This window comes from Gorilla gorilla, chromosome 8, assembly GCF_029281585.2.
Source record: "Gorilla gorilla gorilla isolate KB3781 chromosome 8, NHGRI_mGorGor1-v2.1_pri, whole genome shotgun sequence".
NCBI lineage: Eukaryota > Metazoa > Chordata > Mammalia > Primates > Hominidae > Gorilla > Gorilla gorilla.
The window spans coordinates 65817591-65839994 of record NC_073232.2 but is presented as its reverse complement, the minus strand read 5'-3'; the positions used below and the strand labels follow the sequence as shown (position 1 = coordinate 65839994).

At 42.2% G+C, this 22404-nt stretch overlaps 1 protein-coding gene across 1 annotated transcript in view; it reads right to left on the bottom strand.

Annotated features, from left to right (window-relative positions):
- Positions 1–5446: 5446 nt before the first annotated feature.
- Positions 5447–22404, bottom strand: part of WASHC2A (WASH complex subunit 2A) — a 43007-nt gene continuing 26049 nt past the window's right edge. The window contains 10 exon segments of the mRNA XM_055353240.2: positions 5447–5787; positions 7511–7688; positions 8555–9175; positions 10802–11014; positions 11375–11437; positions 12418–12540; positions 13147–13227; positions 13355–13483; positions 18835–19017; positions 20547–20699. Of these exon segments, the coding sequence (XP_055209215.2) occupies positions 5648–5787; positions 7511–7688; positions 8555–9175; positions 10802–11014; positions 11375–11437; positions 12418–12540; positions 13147–13227; positions 13355–13483; positions 18835–19017; positions 20547–20699 (1884 nt within the window). The 3' untranslated portion in view covers positions 5447–5647.

Sequence of the window (22404 nt, the reverse complement as noted above, 5' to 3'; positions counted from 1 at the left end):
TGTTTTCTACTCACTTGGGCAAATTCCAAGGAGCATAATTGCTGGATCATACAGTAAGAATATGTAAGAAGTTGCCAAACAATCTTCCAAAGTACCATTTTGTATTCCCACCGGCAGTGAATGAGAGTTCCTGTTGCTCCCCATCTTCCCCAGCTTTGGTGTTGTCAGTGTTTTGGATTTCAGCCATTGTAACAGTCATGTAATAGTATGTCACTGCTGTTTTAATTTGCATTTTCCTAACGACACATAATGTGGAGCACAGTTATCTTTTGAAAACGTAGAGCTGATCATGTTATTTCTTGCCTCAAGGTCCTATAATGACTTCTCCCTGTCTATAGAATAAAATTCAGACTCCTTAGAAATGCTCCCAAGATTATGCATCTCACATTCCGGCCCCATTTTACCCATCTACAACCTCACCTCATCTTGCAACATCTCTGGTACTTCTATCCTCTAATCATCTGCATCTGTAGCTTCAGAACACATCAGCTTCTATATTGTTGCTCCTGCTCTGCTCTACTTACTGTCATGTGCACACATGGTTACCTGACAAGGACCTAATCACCTTTCAACATTCAGCTCCAATATCAACTATTCCACAAAGCTTTTATACCTACCCCCTTTACACTACTACCTACATCATATATTGCACCCATAACAATTTCTTTATTTTATTTTATTTTAATTATTTTTTTGAGACAGAGTCTCACTCTGTCACCCAGGCTGGAGTGCAGTGGCATGATCTCGACTCACTGCAAGCTCCGCCTCCTGGGTTCATGCCATTCTCCTGCCTCAGCCTCCTGAATAGCTGGGACTACAGGCACCTGCCACCACACCTGGCTAATTTTTTATATTTTTAATAGAGACAGGGCTTCACTGTGTTAGCCAGGATGGTCTCGATCTCCTGACCTCGTGATCCACCCGCCTTGGCCTCCCAAAGTGCTGGGATTACAGGCATGAGCCACCACACCCAGTCCCTAACAATTTCATTTTTTACTAAACTGAAGGGAGCACATCTGATCTCCATCACCTAGCACAGTGTTTTGCACATATTGGTACTCATTAAAGCTTTGTTCAAGGAAAGAACAGATATTTTAGTCTTTCAATTGATCCTCAGAACAAACCTGTGCTATAGGTAAGGTATTCTCCAAGTTTTAGACATTAATAACTATTTGGTTATCCTGTGTTAGCTGTTTGTGTTGCTATAAAGGAATACCTGACACTGGGCAATTTATAAACAAAGGAGGTTTATTTTGGCTCATGGTTCTGTAGACTGTACAAGGGGTATAATGCTGTTATCTGCTTCCAGTGAGGGCCTCAGGAAGTTTACAATCATGATGGGAGGAGAGGAGCCAGCATGTTACATGGTGAGAGAACAAGAGAGAGAGAGAGGAAGGAGGTGTGAGGTTGTTTTTTGTTTTCTTGTTTGTTTGTTTGTTTGTTTTGAGACAGAGTCTTCCTCTGTCACCCAGGCTGGAATGCAGCGGCACGATCTCAGCTCACTGCGACCTCTGCCTCCTGGGTTCAAGCAATTCTCTTGCCTCAGCCTCCCGAGTAGCTGGGACTACAGATGTGTGCCACCACACCTGGCTAATTTTTGTATTTTTAGTAGAGATGGGGTTTCTAGATGTTGGCCAGGATGGTCTCCATCTCCTGACCTAGTGATCCACCAGCCTCGGCCTCCCGAAGTGCTGAGATTACAGGCGTGAGCCACGGTGCCCGGCCCCCAGGTTCTTTTAAACCAGATCTCATGTGAAATCAGAGTGAGAACTCATTCATTACCACAAGGACAGCACCAAGACATTCATAAGGATCCACCCCCATGATCCAAACACCTCCCAGTAGGCCCACCTCCAACACTGGGGTCACATTTCAACATGAGATTTGGAGGGGACAAAACATCCAAGCCATATCATGCTCCAAAAGTTTGTTTAGAGGGATGTTGGCTTCTCACAGGAATCCCATTCTGATTCACTCCAAATGAAGTCCACCAACGTTTATCCAACTCATAACATACATGCACATACAGGAATCTGCCATAATATGAGTTTTTATTACACTGATAGGAAAGATCATTAATTTGAGAATCTGCATTGCATCGTACAGACTTCTAGTGATCCTAAAGGGAGGGCATTACAGAAAGGAAAGTTGTTTCCTGTAGTGCAGCTCATTTGAGTGTTGTTGCACCATATTTCAAAATGATGGGTATTAAGAGTAATACAAGGTACCAGGCTAATAATACTGCTGGTGATAGTGGTAAAGGGTCATTGCTCTTAAATAAAAGCTAAATTAAAAAGCTGCATTGCTTATATATGACTTTGTATGGAGCTCTCTAACCTTAACCCCCTTTCTTTCACTCATTCGAACAACTGCTTTTATAATTTTGGATAACATGAATTCTTAAAAACATACTTATGCTATATCAAATAAGACTGTCCTATAGGGTCACCAGAGTGTGTATCCCCGAAGCCAACAGTACTCGTACCTACACAGGTGCAGCCCTAGCAACAGAAGTCAGGTGTCAGGACTGCAAAATGCACATGACAGAAATAAAGACATGAGTGACTATGACTGCCCAAGGAATCTGGATTGTTTCCTTCACCACAGTGTTCTTCCATAGTGAGACCCTGAAAATAATAGGCTGGGGGAGGGTAGAAGATAACAAACAGATTTGCAAGTCCTTCACCTATAATGAGAATGGATAATTCAACTATATGCCAGAAGAAAAAGCACAACCCCGTTCAGCATTTATTGTGCTGGAACTTCCACCGTAAGTCTGGGTCCAGTCAATGGGGTAATTTCCAATATCCCAAAAGAACCAAGGTTGATAACCAAAAGCGAAAATGTTTCCCTCTAGAAGATAGTTATGCTTCTCTTCAGGAGTAGAAATCACTGTAGCAGAGGACAAAATGAGGCCATGAAATCTGGTTAAGCCAGACTGGATGCCTAGAGGGTAGCTGAGGAGCAAATGGAAGCTGCAGCAGGAGAACAAAGACCCAGCCAGTAATAAAAGCTGGGTCCATGAACAGCTTCTTGAAATGGTGTGTGGTCGTGCTTAGCTGAGCATACTGTGAGACTCATGATCTTGGAAAATGAGGGGGCAATGAAGACTTCAAGATGGGATGGAAAATGATGCAAGAACAGCTAAAAAAAAAAGGAAGAAAACAGAAGGGGAAAAGGAAACAAAGAAAACAGAAAGAAGCTGGCCATTGTGGCTCATGCCTGTAATTCCAGCAATTCAGGAGGCCAAGGTGGGAGAATCACTTGAGGTAAGAAGGTTGAGACCAGCCTGGGCAACAGACCCTTGTCTCCACAAAAATTTTTTTTTTTTAAATTAGCTGGGCATGATGGCACACACCTGTAGTCCCAGCCATTCAGGAGGCTAAGGTGGGAGGATCACTGGAGCCCTGGAGTTCAAAGGTGCAGCAAGCTATGATTATGCCACTGCACCCCAGCCTAAGCAACACAACCAGACCCTGTCTTAAAAAAAAAAAAAAAAATGGGAGCAGGTAGAGAAAAAAGTATTTCCATAATTTTTTACAATTAAAAAATATATCTAGCTCTTAAGAGTAATGACACCAAAAAGATTTCTAAATCAATTCCCAAGGCATTTATCTCATCCCTTCTGAAAAAGTTCTAAAAACACAACTCCAAAGATGAAATGGAAGGTAAACAAGGCAATAGCGCTGAATACGTAATTTCAGTAACTCAGAATTTGCTCCATCCTCTGCTCTAAAAAAGCTTTGCTACAGAAGAGCAGTTACCTTTAAAACCTTTTCCCCAACATAAGGATATCCAGAATGTGAAGCTACCATTAGAAATGTTGACATAGGCTGGGCGCAGTGGCTCACGCCTGTAATCCCAGCACCTTGGGAGGCCAAGGCAGGCAGATCACAAGGTCAGGAGATCAAGACCATCCTGGCTAACATGGTGAAAACCTGTCTCTACTAAAAATACAAAAAATTAGCCGGGCGTGCTGGTGGGCGCCTGTAGTCCCAGCTACTCAGGAGGCTGAGGCAGGAGAATGGCATGAACCCAGGAGGCGGTGGTTGCAGTGAGCCGGGATCATGCCACCGCACTCCAGCCCGGGTGACAGAGCGAGACTCCGTCTCAAAAAAAAAAAAAAAAAAAATGTTGACATAGATCTTCATTTACTGATATGTGAAAACAGCCCTAAAGTTCTAAATACGAGCTACAGAATCACATCAACCATCTAATATATCTGTAACCTAAACGCTAGTCGGCAGTTGATCCGCAAGCAGGATTAGGAAATATTTCAGAGCCAGCATCTCCTCGCACCATCCAGGTACCTATACACTTGAGGCCACCAAGTCACCTGCGCAGCCCTTGCTCCTCCAAGACCAACCGGGGCTCCCCAGACTCACAGGCCTGAATCTGGAGGACAGCAGTCTGCCTGACAACAGCGACTCGGAGATCTCAACCTAAGGACAGAAGGAAGATGCATAAAATGAATAGGGGAAAGGAGTGGCCAACTAGCAAGTGCCCTTATCTGTTATCACGTCACTCTCACAGCAGACTTGGGCAAATGGTTGACCTGTGGAAGCTGTATAAAATGTTTGACTCTGGGTATGAGTAATTCCCCTTCCAATCTTACAGTGCCCAAGGAAGAAGTAAGTAGCTCCAGGATCGCTGAGACCAACCTGGGTGGCCTACAAGACTGTGCTGTGGTGACAGGCTGCATAGTCAGCAGCAAGACGACAGAGCATCAAAAAACACAGATTAGAATGGGGTCAGCCATCCAGGTGTCTAGTGGCTACTGCCTTTGTCGATGCAGATAAAGAACATTTTCATTCCTGCGGAGTTCTATGGGGCAGTGCTGCTCTAGAGGCTGACATTTCCATCTTCAGCACTTCCCCCGGCTATTACCTAGGTTCATTCTGCTGCTTCCACAAGACAAGGATGGAAAAGGATGGCTTAGAGCAATGGTCAGCAAACTGTTTATATAAAGGGGCAGATAGAAAACATCTGAGGCTCTGTGAGCCATCCAGTCTCTGTCATAATCACTCAACTCTTACATTGGAGGTAGGGTGAGAGCAGCAATAGACAGTAAGTAAACTAATGAATGTGGTTGTGTTCCAATAAAATTTTATTAACAAAATATGACAGTGGTGGGCCACAGTTTGCCAAACTTTGCCTTGGAGGACATGCAGAGGCACCCTCAGAATTCAGTGAAAACCTGCTCCCATATTGCTAAGACTCATGAAGTATAATCTCTCATCTTCTTTCTCTTTCCCCTGCCCAGGCCCTAAGTTAGGGTTCCCATCCATATAACAAAGACTTCTGGCCAGGTGGCATTTGCTATCTCTGAGATTCCCTGCCCATGAAAGCCACAAAGATATTTCTTCTTTTACACACCCTGAAGCATATTACGGCCCCAGCAAGGCTAACTAAATCAAACTGTGGTTTAAAAACAAAACAAACCAACCACTGTGAAATATTTATTTTTGTTTTGTAGTATTAAGCATGATTAAACCAGTGCAGAAAAATACCAAGTACATTGGGTAAAAGATGAGCTAGCTGTTCTAGTATCTGCTTTTTGTAATCCAGTTAAGACCATCAGCATATACAACATCATCACTAACTCAACAATGTAGCTGCAGGGTAACATGTAGATACCCTGTGTGCTCTACTGGCCTCCAAAGGCATTCAGGGGATCATCAAAGATGTTGGACACCTTGTGTTCAAATCTTGGTTCAGGTGCGGCCTGTGCAGATCGGCTTTTTGGTTTGGTTGTCTTAGCCTGGATACCAGAGGAGAAGATGTCATCTTTAGAAAGAAAAAAGAAAAACGGTTGCTGAAGAGGGGTGGAGAAAGGTACTTTTAAGACACATGCAAGCAAACCACCAAAGACCCAGCTCTGGTAACAGCATGGAGTGCCCTAAAACACTAACCTAGAACTCAAGCCTCTTAGATTCTGGTTCTGTGTTTGTTACTCATTACATTTTATGATCACACACAGGTTTCTCTTGGAGCACAATTTCTTCAGCTACAAAAGTGTATGTATGTGCATGTGTAGGACAGAAAAAAGGGAAGGGTAACTTGATCTCCAAACCAGCCCACGCCCCTACCATCAGGGACAATGGACTTATTTAGATATTCTTTTCATACTGGGTTTTAAAAGAGCAATAAAAATACGCAAAGGGAAATCCAACATAGGACCCACCTGTTTTCTTTCAGAATAAATGCACTGATTTGAGGCATCTCGATGTAAGACTGTAAGCCTCCGTCACTGCATTCGTTTAGTGTTTCACTGACTCAAAAGCTTGTCTTATCTAATTATGGTACTTACCCAGTAATGTTACTGCTAGGGTTTTATCCAACCATGATTTAACATGTATACATAAAGTTAGGTGTACACAAATGGTAAAGACCACAGCATTATTTGTAATAAAGAAAACAGAAACAATTGAGATTGCTGTCAACAGGCTAATGGCTAAATACAAAGAAATCATGCACACCACTGAAAACAAGGAAGGAGATCTCTATGTACTGACATGAAAAGACATTAAGTAACTAAAAGAGCAGAATAGGTAAATATATTCTTACTTTTTAAAAAGGTGGGTATATATTGATGTGTACACAAACATATATTAATATCACTTTGTCTGAAAGGATACACACCAAACTGTTACTATTACCTCTAGGGGTTATTCACTTTTTACATTTTCTGAATTGCATGAATCTATTACAATAAGCATGTATTACTTTTTTTGTATTTAAAATAATGAATGAGTTCCCTTCTGCACTCCATGTGGCGGGAAGCAGGGGAGACAGAGCACACGGCTTGCTGGAGGCACAGAGCCAGTGTGTGACTCTGCAGCACCAGCTGTCTCCCAGTTAGTCTCCAGGTCTAGATTGACGGGGGGAGTAGGAAATGTGTATGTGGCCTCAGCCCACAGGATTTATCAGAAGTCCAATATTTAGGGTTCTCAGGCATTTGCCTTGTCTACTAATAAAGCAGAAGTTGTGCCATATAAGGAAGACAAGCTTGTTCCCAAACACCAAAGACCTCAGTGAAATGCAACGCCTGAGATAGAGCCTACACCCAGGTCTAGACTTGCTCTCTTCTCGCACAGAACCATGGACACTCCCTGTCTATCTGGAGCTCTGACTCAACCAACCACATCACACCCAAGGCAGTCCCCTCAGCCTACTTTAGCACGTGAGGTCATTTCTGATCAAACCTCCTTTCATAACACCGGGGTGTGTCACAGATGATTGGTGAGGTGCACTGAGATCAAAGTTAAATTATACTTAAACGTCAAACTCTGGGTGCCTTCAAATTCTTTGATGACTATCATAGGAAAGAGTTACTTCACTAAAATAATTAGTCCATCTCTTACCTATCTTCAGCCTAACTCAGGATTCCACTGAAGTGAACCCGCTGGGGTGCATTTTCCAGAAAAGGGCCAAGAAAAGGTAGCAGGAAAAATACCAAGTGACGGAAAGGTAAGAATTCTCTAGGTCAGATGTAGAAAACCAAACTTGCCCATATCATCATCAAATATAGACTTGGCTTCCACTTTCTTTTTGGACTTTTCTTTTGGTTTTACAGTTAAGTCAGCAAAGATATCAATGTTATCATCAAATAAATTAGATTCCAATGTTTTCTCCTTCTCTCTGGTTTTCTGAGAGGGTTTAATTGCTTCCGTAGCAAATATATCGTCCTTGTTAAGCCAAAAATACATACAAAACAATGTTAAATCAATTTTTCTTTTTAAACTCAAACACGTCAACAAGCTATGGAAATGCAATTGGCCAGGGTGTGTGGAACAGCCTCGAGACTGCCCCCTCTGCCTGGAATGCACTACCCCAGATCTCTGCACAGCTTGGCCCGCCCATCTCACCCCGGCTCAAAGGCCGGCACTGCAGTGACACCTTCTCTACCAGTCCTGCCTAAAGGAGCACCTCCCAGCCCTACCCACCACTCTGCCCCAGGTTATTTTCTTCATGACACTTAGTACTATTTGAAAACATCTTAATTATCCATTGCCCTGTTTGTATTTGATTATCTTCCCAGAGAGCTCTGAGGAGCCTAGCACTTCTCTGAGTTCACCTCGTGCCTGCAGTCCCCAGGTGCTCAATAAACATCTGCTGAGCAAATGCCACTGAAAGTCTTATTGCCTGCATGCACTACATTGTCAGCTCCAGCCAGGGCCAATGTCCCCAGAACCAGAGGTTAAACTCCCAAGCTGGACCAGTGGAGCTGTATGCCATGTCACCGAGTGGCATGCCCAGGAAGCTGATTACAACAATATTCTATAAAAATAAAAAAACTGTAAAAACTAGAGAGAAACCAAGACCTGTATCAATGATCATGGCCAGCCAAGAAATACATTCTACATGCAACAAAACAAAAAACCACTTCTGAATCAATGTTAGACTTATTAATAAAAGAGCCTAATTATAATTACTAAGCAAGTGGCTATGGGGTATGCACGCAACAAGCTAGACATAATCTATGGCTCAAATAAGCCAGTCAGATACCTTCCTTAACTTAGAACAGACACAAAAATGTGTTAAGTCCTATTACCTCAAAAATATCTTGTGTTGTTGATGTGACATCCTGCTGACTATTGGATTTTGTCTCATTCTTCTTGACTTTCTGATCTGTAAAGAGGTCATCCTCATCTTCCAGGAGAGGAAAGGGATTTGTTTTCTTTGCTGGTTTTGGTTTAGCAGACTGAAAGAGATCATCATCACTGCTGGCCTCGCCTAGAGCAGGAAACATGGGGCTCTTTGCTTTACCACCCACTGGTGGGTTGGCAGGATTCTCTGCTATCTTTGCCTTGGGTTTTGTTCTCTCCACGGACTGAGATCCAGTGCCCGTGGAAAAGATGTCCCCAGAATCAAAAAGGTCAGCCTCCCCTCTGGAATGACCCAGAGACTTTGCAAAGGGGTTTCTGTCCACTCTAGGCACAGGACCACCTTCCCAAGGTGCAGCGGCAGCTGCCAGGGCCTCCTAAGTGCTGTCTTCTCCACTGGCTGCTCTGAGCTGTGGCCGATGGCCATTTGGGGAAATGGCACCATCAGCCCACTGTGCAATGGGTCCTCTGGGGACGCTCATGTCCTCAGTCTCGCTGGACTCCTGAGCAGCCAGCCGCCTAGCTGCACGGGTCTGCGGTCTACGCTTCCCTCTCATCTTGACACGGCTCTGCAACGGCAAAAAAACACACATTGATCTGACGATAAAATAAAGTGTTCAAAGCTACCATGGCAAAGAATCAGTGACTCAAAATATTGTAAGGTTATCTGGTCTACTTCAATGAAGATACTATCTAAGAACATAGAAGAGGTTATTTCTTAATGATTTCCAAGGAAGGAGTTTAATAGCTCCTAGTACTCCAAGACTAAGTCATTCTTAATCCTTTAGAGTTCTCCATTTTTTAATCTTTTCAGGGCAGTTTCAGTTCAGTTTCACACAAAAAGTTTTATCTGTTGCTGGAAACCTGGAAAGTAGGCATGTTGGCTCTCTGTGTCTCACAACCACTCCCTTGGCCCCAACTCTACCCTCAATAGAAACGTGGGTATCTTTCAAAACAAGAAAGAATCGGGGAATTCTGGTACTAACCTTTGTTAGGGGGCTAGTCTAAATTCAGGCTCCAGGAGTGGGGAGAAACACGACACAATAAAGAGAGGTAATCTAAGGTGCTGTTTTCCTCAAGTCAATAAACATTGAATTCAAATGTTAAATATTCCACATAAGAAATATGGCTTAGAAATCAGAACTTTTCATATAATCTCAAAACATGAATCACTTAGTAGCAATGATGCAGTGTCTATGATATTTTCCAAAATATACAATCAAGTAGAATTTTGAGAAGCTACAATCTACTTTGGGCAAAGTATGATTGTGTTGTCAACTTCAGGGGAATGTCACAATTTTAGTTGCCAATTTAAACTTAATTAAAAAAAAAGCCAATGAAAATTGTCGTTAAAAGGAAGGCTGTTTTGTTTTGCACAAGGAAACAGGTTTGGAAACATTTGAAATGAATCTATTTGTCAGGGTAGGTCATTCTGTGTCCTGTCGCTTACTTGGAGATCAGCTAAAGCTTTCTAGAGAAGGGAGACTGGATAGAAACTAGAAACCCAACTACAATGAAAGGAAAACTTCAAAGGGTTCACAGTCCATTGAGGAGATCCCATGAAACAGTGTCACTGCTGTGGGAACTTGGTGCGGGGAGTGCAGGGCACAGTGACAGAAGTGGGGATGTGGAAGCACAGCTGTGGACAGAGAGGAGCATTCCTGGTGAGGAGGCAGCAGGAGCCTTGGGCAGCAGCAGAACAGACCATGTGTGTTCAGGGAGTGGCACCTGGTGTGCCTGGAGTCAGGCTGGAAAGTGTGAAGTGACTAGTGAGGAAGCTGCACACATGGGCTGGCACCGATTGTAAAGGGGTTTCATACCAAACCCAGGAGCCCGAATGCTCTCCTTGGAGTAGTGAGGAAGTGCCAGCAGGAGGGGCATGATCTGCTCTGTGGTTAGAAGACCCCCAGGTGGCAGTGCTGGAAACCTGCAGGTGTCAGACACCAGCCAAAGTGGTGAGACGTTACTGTGGCTACTGAGCAGAATGCAAATGTACCAAATGCAGGCCACGGAAAAGCAGGTGCAGGATGAGGGGGGTGGGAAGAATGGAGGGGGGAGCGGCTGAAGGAAGGATGAGGCATCTCCTTCAAAAGGAGAGTCAAAGACTGCTGTGTATGCAATTGATAAACTAGAAAGAAGCATATGCATGTTCTGGTTAAAAGAAGAGAGCAAGGAAGCAAAGATGGTTTCATCACCTTGTTTGCACTGTGTAAGGTGTCTGCCTGAGCTGGAAGATCAAAACTCACACCGGCCTCCCCACTCCCGGGAAGGACAGGCACACTTTCCAGACCGTGGCTCCTTCTGTGTTCAGATGAAGGAAAAGCCAATTCTGGCAAAACAGGCTTTACTTCAGAGATCTGGGAAGCTGCTGTGGGCAGCAAGGCCGCTGGGTTGATCGCTAAATTTGCCTAAAGAAGAAAAATGAAACTCTGTATTTGTTCTTCAACACAGCAGTCTATTATCTTTACTGTGACACATGACAAGATTTGGTGCACATAATGTATAATACGAGAGGAGTAGAGAAACGTAGGAAAATCGCCCGATCTAGTCTCAGAATTAAAACAGAGCATCTTACACCTATGCCCACCACTGGGCTCAAAGAATAGATGTTAAAGATGCAGCACACAGGAGACAACAACTAGGTGCAGGGGAGGGGAGGCGGGGGAAGAGATGAGAAGATGCTTGGCAGCAGCTGACAAAAGTAGGAAACCCAAAATAGTTTATAGATGCCACAGGGCAGGCAATGAAGATTCCAGTGTTTTAATTACTTGTATCTTCCCGATCCGAGTGGATGGTTCTTTGGTTTTAAATGGAGCGAGACCTGATGAGTCCTGTGTAAAATTACATCCAGTTAAAAATCCATTTGGGAAACAGAAAGACAAGTGTTTCTTATGCCTGTAAATAAATCTGTGATGGAGCAAAACTGTCACTTTCTGTAGCTCTTTAATGGGAAAGGCATTCAAATCTCTCCTGGGGCCTGATGTTTCACTAGCACTACTTCACGTATGCCTCCTCCTTTGTCACGTAAGTGGAAAGCTGTCAGATCAGATATGGAGTCAAGGAATACAAGATGAGTAAGATTCCCAAGAGTCACAGTTTATCAGAGCACCTAAAACTGACCAGCAGGCAAAATTACCATGTTGGTTATCAAATTGAAATTTCAAGGAGCACACAAAAATTCAACCATAGCCTAATGCACTGGCTCTAAAAGCAAAAGATCTGAGCCCCAGGAAGGGTCAGTGGTGATGTGCTCGTCCAAGTGCCTCAGGTTTACGGCTCAGGACACTAAGGCTTCAGTGAGACACCCTGGGACACCTGCACATAGAACTGGCACTCACTCTCCAGTCCTGGGCTGTTCCCAGGAGGAGCTCCACAGCGTTCTGGGAAGACTGCTGCAGAGTACGGCCCAACAGCAATGACCTCGGGAGAGGCAACACTGAGAGCAGGCAGGAAATCAGATGTAATTTATATTTATTTCTATTTTAATTCTATTCCAAGGAAATCCAGAGGGAGAAATAAATTCTTTAGTGGGAAGAAGATTCTTCATCCTACCTTAACTCCACTTCAGAGTCAAATCTGGCATGGCATCAAAAAACACTAACTATTAAAGTATAGATTCATGAAACTCTGGCGTGTGGAGCGAGGAGAGGGGAGATGACTTGGGGGGAGTGCAGTGAAGACAAAGCAGTAGCCCTGGTTGCTGTTTCCTCCTTAATGCAGACAAGTCTAAATAACTGTGGGTCTGCATAATGGAATTTCTCTGTACTGGGATGCAAACAAGAGCTGAAAATCCTTAAAGAGGATTTCTAACCTGAGGTGTTTCCAGCTTCCATATGCCTTTTTCTTTACTACCTTGAATGGATTCAGGATGTTTCTGGTTTTTGAAAGAGTCAACAGAGTGGTCTTTTTTCACTACTCTCTTTTTCTCTTGTACCTTCAAAAGAAAAAAATACCAAAAAGCCATCAAATATCTTAGAAATTTCAAGGAAAAATCATAATGCAAAAAACAATCCTGGCTTCTGAGTCTTAAAAATACTTTCTCAAATGAGGGCTGAACCAACTCAAAGGTAGCATTTCAGAAATAGCATTCTGAAGACTGTGGCTGTCACAGGAGTCCTCTCTATGATAAAAAGAAAACAGAGTACTTACAAAAACCTACTGGGGCTGGGGGAGAAAACGACATAGAAAGGCTAAAACTCAGACTTAAAACTTTGTACCTGAAAGGCACGAATATTTAGTCACCCCAGTGTATGCAATGGTCTTTCAATCAACCGTTTAAACATCACACAGATGTGCAGTACAGTCAGAGAGCCTGGATTATTAATGTTTTAATGTTAGTATAGGGAACATAAAATGAGGAACAACAGAAACTAAGCATTGCATCCTCCACACACACTCCCCTCAGCATGTTATTTGCCATTCATTTAGTAGGAAGCAGCACGACTCTCCTAGGATTTTCCTTAATCATCTAACTGGACGTTAGTTTCCTTTCCCAGAATCTTTCCCACACAACCCAGTATTGAGAACAAAAGGCTGGTACCAAAGGCTGGGACTTGGCAGAGCTGAAAAGATCATCATCTTCATCATCCCCAAACAGGCTCCCAACACTTGGCTCTAACAGCTAGAATAAACAAGACCCAAGTTCAATATCCAAAAGCAAAACAATTTACAAAGAGAACTAGGTGAGCTGTTGAGACAGTACCCAATACAATAACAAGTCATACTGTGGGGAACCATTTGGAACTGACCTTGGTTTTTTTGGTGCCAGCAAAAAGGTCAACATCTGGGTCATTGTCCTTTTGGAGCTTGTGGCTGAAAAGCAGCTCTTCATCCTGGAAGACACCTGTGCTCTTGGGGCGGGCATCAGGATCGCGGCCCTGGGAACAGGAGGGAAGGTCATGTGTGATTAGAGCTGTAAGAACTTATCTCAAGGAAGTTACATATGTAAAGATGGACACAACAAAGATGTCCCCTGCAGCTGTATTATATTAGCAGAAGGCTGGCCACAGCCTAAAAGCCACTCAGCAGGGGAATGAAACATTGACAAAATGGAATGCTATGGTGCTTCCAAAAATACCAGAAAATATATTTCTAAATACAAAGTTTACATATATATATATATATATATATGCACAAGCTTTAGAGATAATCTTTTCCAGGTTATATATATTATATAAACTTTGTACAGTATCTACATTTTTTATTAGAAAAGCAATCCATTAGTTCCATAATGAGAAACATTTTGAAGGTAAAAAACATGCAACTGAATGAATTCTCTTCATCTCATTTCCAAAGGGAAGAAGAGACAGCAGCTGAATCAAGCACAAACTACACAGAGTGGTCAAATATGTGTCCCTCACCTGTAAGCACTGCAGGCCAAAGACCTGGCACAGGTGCGACCACAAGCCTTCCTATGGCTGTCCATCACTTCTGCCCTACTTTCAGACTCCGAGTGAGTCCCTTTTTGTTTACTAGATATCTAACATTTAAAAGTTACCATCAATATTATTGGTTTGATAATATAATGCTCCAGACCTGACATTCTAAAATTCATCCCTATTTCCTTATCACAGCCACAGATTAAAACTTAACAAAAAGGCCAGGCATGGTGGCTTATGCCTGTAATCCCAGCACTTTGGGAGGCCAAGGCGGGTGGATTACCAGAGGCCAGGAGTTCGAGACCAGCCTGGCCAATGTGGTGAAACCCCATCTCTACTAAAAATACAAAGATTAGCCAGGTGTGGTGGCGTGTGCCTGTGGTTCCAGCTACTTGGGAGGCTGAGGTGGGAGAATCCTTGAACCTGGGAGGCAGAGGCTGCAGTGGGCCGAGATCATGCCACTGCACTCCAGCCTGGGCAACACAGTAGGACTCCATCTCAAAACAAAACAAAACAAAAAAACCCAAAAAAACTAATGAAAAACTTACTTCTAACAAAATAAATCACATTAACAATAATTATTATTGTTATATATAAAAACAAGTTTAACACAGCAAGTAATGTTAAATATTTCACAACTATGGAAAAATATTACAAAACCATACACAGTAAGAGACTGGGAGAAAATATATCAAATTAATTATATTCACTGTGTGCAGCTCTCATTTATAAATAAGCTTATAGTATTGGTATAACAAAAAAATTCATAAAACATTTTTTGTAGAAATAAACATAGACTATTTCTTTGGTTAGATCTATAAAAAGGATTGGCAATCTATGACCTGCCAACCTGGTTTGCATAACATCACCATTGAGATCAAATTCATATACCATAAAATCTACCCATTTACGTATAAAATGTAATGATTTTTTGGTATATTCAGATTTGTGTATCCACTACCACAATCTAAGTTTAGAACATTGTCATCACCCCCAAAAGAAACCCCAAACCATTAGCAGTAATTATCCATTCCTGCTCACTGCTACTCCCAGCCCCCAGTAACTACTAATCTACTTTCTGTCTCCATTGATATGCCTATTCTGGACATTTCATATAAATGGAATCACATAATATGTGGTCTTTCATGACTGGCTTATTTTATTTAGAATGTTTTCAAGGTTCATCCATGTGGCAGCATGTGTCAGTACTTTGCCTTTTTTATTACCAAATAATATCCCATTGTATGGATATACTATATTATGTTTAGCCATTGTTTCCATCTTTTGGCTATTATGAATAATGCTGCTGGGAGCAATCATATTCAAGTTTTGTGTGAACATGTTTTTATTTCTCTTGGATATGTACCCAGGAATAAAATTCCGGATTGTGTGGTAGCTTTATGTTATAAGAATTTGAAGAACAGCAAACTGTTCTCCAAAGTGGTTGTACTGTTCCACATTTGCAGCAGCAAGGAATGAGAATTTCCATTTATCCACATCCTTACCAACACTCGCACTCGTTACTTCCCTTTTTTTTTTTTTTTTATTATGGTCCTCTTCCCGGGTATGAAGTGGTATGTCACTGTGGTTTTGGCTTCCCTAATGCTGAGCATCTTTCTATATCCTTTTTGGCCATTTGTCTATCTTCTTCAGTAAAATCTCTGTTCAGATGTCTGTCTTATCTATTTTTTTTCAGACAGGGTCTCGTTCTGTCACTCAGCCTGAGTGCAATGGTGTGATCACAGCCCACTACAGCCTTGAACTCCTGGGCTCAAAGGACTCTTCTGCCTCAACTTCCCAAGGAGATAGAACTATAGGAGCACGCAACCAGGCCTGGCTAATTTTTTAAATTTTTTGTAGAGACAGGATCTTGCTATGTTGCCCAGGCTGGTCTTGAACTCCCAGCCTAAAGCAATCCTCCCGTCCTGGTCTCCCAAAGTGCTGGGATTACAGGCATGAGCCATGACGCCTGGCCTATCCCTTCTTTCATCTGGGCTATTTGTCTTTTTATTATTGACTTATAAGTCTTTTACATATTCTGGATCTAAGTCCTTTATCAAATACATGATCTGTAAATCTTTTCTCCCATTTTGTGGGTGGTCGTTTGACTTTCCAGATGGTGCCCTTTGAAGTACAATGTTTTTCATTTAAATAAAGTCCAATTTAGCTATTTTTGTGACTTGTGCTTTTGGTGTCTTATCTAAGAAGGCTTTGCCTAATCCAAGGTCATGATAATTTACTCACATACTCTCTGGATTCTAGGAGTTGTACAGTTTTAGTTCTTACATTTGGATCTTACACTGGATCTGAGTTTATTTATTAATGGGTCCAACCTCATTCCTTTGCATGTAGATAATCAGCATCCTGGCACATCTGCTGAAGACTATTCTGTCCCCACTGAAATATCTTGGCACCTTAAGCAACTGACTGTAAATGTGAGGGTTTATTTCTAGACTCTCAATTCTACTTCACTGATCTATATATTTTAACCTTATGCCAATACCACCCTGTCTTAAAGTAAGTTTTGAAATCAGGAAGTGTGAGTCTTCTAACTTTATTCTTCCTTTTCAAGACTGTTGGCTATTCTTGGTCTCTTACACTTCCATAAAAATTTTAGGATCAGCTTGTCCATTTCTGTAAAAAGCAAGCTGGAATTTTGATAGAGATTACAATAAATCAATTTGGGAAGGAAGTATTGCCACCTTACCAATATTAAGGTTTCTGGTCTATAAACACGAGATGTCTTTCCATCAATTTTAGGTCTTTAATTTCTTTCAATGTTTTGTAGATTTTAGTTTACAAGTCTTGTACTTCTTTTGCTAAATTTACTCCTAAGTATTTTGCCCTTCTTGGTATTACTATAAAAGAAACTGATTTCTTAATTTCAGTCATAAGCTGGTAATTGCTTATAAAAGTTACTACTAGTAGGTTGGGTGCAGTGGCTCATGCCTGTAATCCCAGCATTTCGGGAGGCTGAGGCAGGTGGATCACCTGAGGTCAAGAGTTCGAGGTCAGCGTGGCCAACACGGTGAAACCCTGTCTCTACTAAAAATACAAAAATTAGCTGGGCATGGTGGTGGGTGCCTATAATCCCAGCTACTCAGGAGGCTGAAGCAGGAGAATCGCTTGAACCCGGGAGGCAAAGGTTGCAGTGAGCCAAGATTGTGCCATTGCAATCCAGCCTGGGGGACAAGAGTGAAACTCCATTGCAAAAAAAAAAAAAGAAAGTTACTAGTAGTAATTTTCGTAAGTTAGTAAATGTTCATTACTAGCTTACAGAACTACAATTGGTTTTCACATATTGATCTTACATCCTTCAATCTTAATGACTTTAATTATTTTCAATGGATGTTTTTTGCAGATTCCTTAAGACTTTCTATATAAAAGATCATGCCATCTGCAAATACAGATTGCTTCACTTCACTTTTTCCTATCCAATCTGAATGCCTTTTATTTCATTTTCTCACCTACATGCCCTGCTTAGAATCCCCAGTACAAGGTTGATTAGAATTACCAAGAGTGGACATTGTTGTGTTGTTCATGATGTTAGGGTTGAAAAGCATGCAGTCTTTCACCATTAAGTATGATGTCAGCTGAGGGATTTCATAGATGTCCTTTATCAAGTTCATTAAGCTTCCTCCTATGCCTAATTGAGTGCTTTACCATGAAAAGGTTTGGATTTTATTAAAAGCTTTTTCTGCATCTGTTGAGATGATCATGTGCCTTTTAATTCTGTATTTTATTGATACAGTGCATTATATCAACTAATTTTAGATGTTGAACCAACCTTGCATTCCAGGGGTAAATCTCACTTCTCATAATGTGCAATCTTTTTTATATTTTGCTGAATTGGGTTTAGTAGTATTTTTGTTGAGGATTTTGGCCTCTACATTCATAAAGGATATCTAGCTTTCTGGTGATGTCGCTGTCTAGTTTTAATATCAGGGTCATACTAACCTCACAGAATGACCACCATCTGTTTCTTTTTTTTTTTTTTTTTTGGAGATGGAGTCTCGTTCTGTTGCCACACTAGAGTGCAGTGGTGCGATCTTGGCTCACTACAACCTCCGACTTCCTGGTTCAAGCAATTCTCCTGCCTCAGCCTCCCGAGTAGCTGGGATTACAGGCAAGCGTCATCATGCCAAGCTATTTTTTGCATTTTTAGTAGAAACAGGGTTTCATTATGTTGGCCAGGATGGTCTCGATCTCTTGACCTTGTGATCCACCCACCTTGGCCTCCTAAAGTGCTGGGATTACAGGTGTGAGCCACCACGCCCAGCTGACCATCACCTATTTTTATTAATAAAACTTACTGGAACACAGTCATGCCCATCCATCTTCATGTTTCCTAGGGCTGTTTTCATGCTGCCAATGGCAGAGCTAGGCAGTTATGACAGAGCCCAAATAGGCTGCAAAAGCTAAAATAGTCATTATATGGTCCTTTATAGAAATAGTTTGCTGACACCTGATCAGTATGAAAGGTTCATCTACAACACTTTTTCTTAAACTGAATGTTAGAAATACTTAACTGTACAGCTCCAGCCTAACTTCCCTTTCCTGCTGTTTACATCCCACAACTGGCCAAGGGGCAAAGTTTTGCTAGAAGGAACAACAAGGTCTGTAAATCCCAGAAGAGGGGGGTGAAATTCTAATCCCCTATCCTAACGCTGCTACTTGAAGTAAGAGTTCCTGATTAAGATTCCCAAATATCTAAATGACTGCACAGAATCATTAACACACTACATTGAAGGTTAAGATTCCTTCAGAAACTCACATGACAGAATGACAACCATGAGATGAGAGTCTTTTATCTCATCCAGAGACTTGAACCACTATTGCTTTTTGCTTACCTTTCCTACTTCTTTCTGTGGAGCCTGGATAGTGTTTTCATCTTCCATTTTATCCTCTTCCTCATCAAACAAGCTAAGAACAGTTTTGGTTCTAGGCTTGGTTCCTTTGTCCAATGGGGATGATGAAGAAAATAAATCAGAATGCTTGACTGTTTCCTGAGCAGATCTAGTCAAAAGTCCTTCCTGAAAATGAAAATAATAGGGGGAAAAAATAAGTAACACCTGGAAATACAAATCCTATCATGGAGCCTGCCAAGCTCCTCGTTAATTCAGTAACTGCCACATTTGCAATGACTCAGGGCACAGTGAATCACATCTGTGCCCAAGTAACAAAACACTGAGGTCAATTCTTGATTGGCTGCTCCAAGAGACAGTCTTGTACAATCATCCGTAGCCAAAGATAACTTTTCCAAGCATTGAGACCATGGGTCCCTCTCTCCTATCAAGTGATAGGACAGCTATAATCCTGATGCACACTGGTTGCTCATGAACAAGGAAGAACTTCTAAGTGTCAAAGATAACCAATACAAGTGCCAATCATTGGGAGTGGACCATGAATTCGTAGCATTTAACTAATACATAAGCCCCAAGGGGGAAATCTAATCAGGAAAATCAGACCCTCAAATTGTAAAAGGTTTACACTGTATAGGCAACTGAAGAAGAATCTCTGAAATAATTCTAAAATGCAGTATTTATTCATTCAACAAGTGGCACATTTCAGGTAAGATACCATTGATTATGAGGTACATCCCAATTTCAGAGTACTCAAACTATTAAAAAAATGCTTCTTTAAAGAAATACATAATTTATAACATAGTGCCTACTGTGTGCAAGGTAATATGCCAGTACTACAGACATGATGGTGAGCAAAACAAACTGGGCCTAGTCTGCAAGGGGCTTACACTCAGGGAGAGAGCAGTACAGCAACCAGTCAGAGTCAAGTGTGGACCAGGACTGGGATAGGACTGGGGTCCACACACAGCCACTAGGAAGATAATTTCACACAGGAACACAGGTACAAATGAAATGCTTGTATCACTGTAGCTCCAAGGAGCCTCAGCAGCAAATGCAAATGCAACGCTCTTCACACAGGCCCTGGGAGATCTTAGACCTAAGCAGCTGGACACACAGCGTATAAGAAAAGTTAGAGAAAGAAAAGAGGCATATAGAGACCGAAGGCAACCACAAAGCTGGATGCCCACGTGTGGCCAGCAGCACTACCCACAGGCCTCCTGCAAGAGACGGCAGACCGTCCAGGACTTGAAAGCTAGTGTTTTAGAAAGAGTAGAAATTTCACTCTACTCTGTAATCCTTGCCAATATCATCTAAAAGTAAAAGGATGCTAAACTAAAATCTCCTTAAAACTGACATTTAAATTCAAGTGCAGTTGGGGACCAAAGGAGGACCAAGGGTAACAGGAACACTGCACAGAAGAGAACAAGTTAGAAAGCAAAGATGCCATGACGTGACAGTAACCACAGAGACAGGAGCAGGCACGCCACAGTGCGCACATGTCTTGGAGAAGGGCTGGAAGGAAAGGCCCTGCAGAGGCTTCCTGCACTGTGGGGACACAGCCTGCTTGTCTATGTTTTCGAATCTGTCTACAAATGGGCCATTTATTTTCTGTGGTCAAAAAACTTAAGGGGTTGTGTGTGTTTAAAACAACATACGAGAGACAAATGCATTCAAGTATACAAGAGAAAAAAGTCCACCTTTTCTGACTCAGCCACATCAGTTCTCCCAAATTTTAACGACTCCTTGGCACTCTCAACCTTCTTATCCACAGACTTCACTCCAAGTTGTGCCTCCTTCTCTTCTTCATCGCTGAACAGCAAAGGTGGTGCCTCAGAGACAGTCTCTTTTTTCTACCAAAAGAAGAGTACAGGACATCCACAACAATAAAAAAGTGTGTCTGACCAGCATGGCCATATACAGAACAAGCCCAAACCATCCTCTTAGGGCTTCAGCTAAATGTGATCAAGGAAGAGAGGACAGGATAGTGAAGGTAGCACCAAAAGGGAGAAGCAACAAACACCACCACCCGGGACTTGTGGACAGGACACTTCACGCCACCACATCACCTGTATCTGTCTACTTGTGTCTGTGAACCCCCATGCCTCCCTCATTCAGATCCTTATCTCTGCCACCAGATGATTATGAGTCTCTCTCTCTGCCTCACTCCTCTTATATTTCAACTAGAAGACATTATTCAGAGTTGTCTTGCTAAAACAAAACACCTGCTGGATCAGGTCCTCTCCCAACCCAAACCTGCACTCCTTGCATGAAGCAAATGACACTCAGCAGATACCCCATTCTATCCCTCTACTCATATGCATCTCCTCCTTTCCTTGCATTTCCTTAAGGTCACTGCAAACTTTCAAACTTCCATGCTACGCTGCCCTCGATGTCTGTAGGTGCAAATCCTCCCCATCCTTCAAGCAGGGCCCCCACGCAGATGTCACCCACGGTCTCTGTCCTCTTCAGTTAAGTGTCAGTTGCTTTGTTGAATAAGCATAATATTTATCTCTCTACTTGACCCTTCCTTGACTTTCTTCCTAACTTATATAACAGCTAGCACACATCTGTTTGTCTGTTCATCTGAAAGGACTATACACTATATTTTCATGGCCAGTCCCAGCGTTTTATACCAACTCAGTGTTCAATACAAGTCTGCAAGCACTTCAGCCCATTTCTCATCTCTTCCTTATCAGGGAGGCAGGGATTTGGGGACTAGGAAACTGAGGTTTGTGACTTTCCTGGAATTCATGGCATTTTTGCAGCAAGTGACTTATCAACAAGTGCTTGAGAAAAAACTAAAGCTCTATTATAGTATAGTATAGATACAAATCATACCATACGACACGAGAAGTATGCTCTGAGGCAATGCCTGAATCAAGTTAGGAAGGCAGATTTGGGAAACTAAGGAAGGACATTGCTAATCATGATTTTAAAATGTGATGAATGAAGAAAGAAGAGAGCAAGGGGATTTTTAGTTAGGAAGAGATAAGTAAAGTGCAAAACCATTGAACTTGACATAAAAGAACACTGGAAGGCATAAAGAATTTCAGAAGAGATAAGGCAACACTGAAGTGATCAAAGGAAAAGGCTTTTGTGGAACATCCTGGACTCACTGAAAACTACATAAAAATTCAGTGCAGGCCGGGCGCAGTGGCTCACACCTGTAATCCAAGCACTTTGGGAGGCCAAGGTGGGTGGATCACGAGATCAGGAGATCGAGACCATCCTGGCTAACACAGTGAAACCCCGTCTCTACTAAAGAAATACAAAAAATTAGTCGGGCATGGTGGTGGGTGCCTGTAGTCCCAGCTACTAGGGAGGCTAAGGCAGAATGGCGTGAACCCGGGAGGCGGAGCTTGCAGTGAGCCGAGATGCGCCACTGCACTCCAGCCTGGACGAAAGGGCAAGACTCCGTCTCAAAAAAAAAAAAAAAAAAAAAAATCAATGCAAATAGTTGATAGGGGAGACAAAAAGAGACTTAAGCATGGCAAATCATATTCTTCCTTCATATATAACTAAGGTCCTTAAACCACAGAAAATGCTACCCAAAGT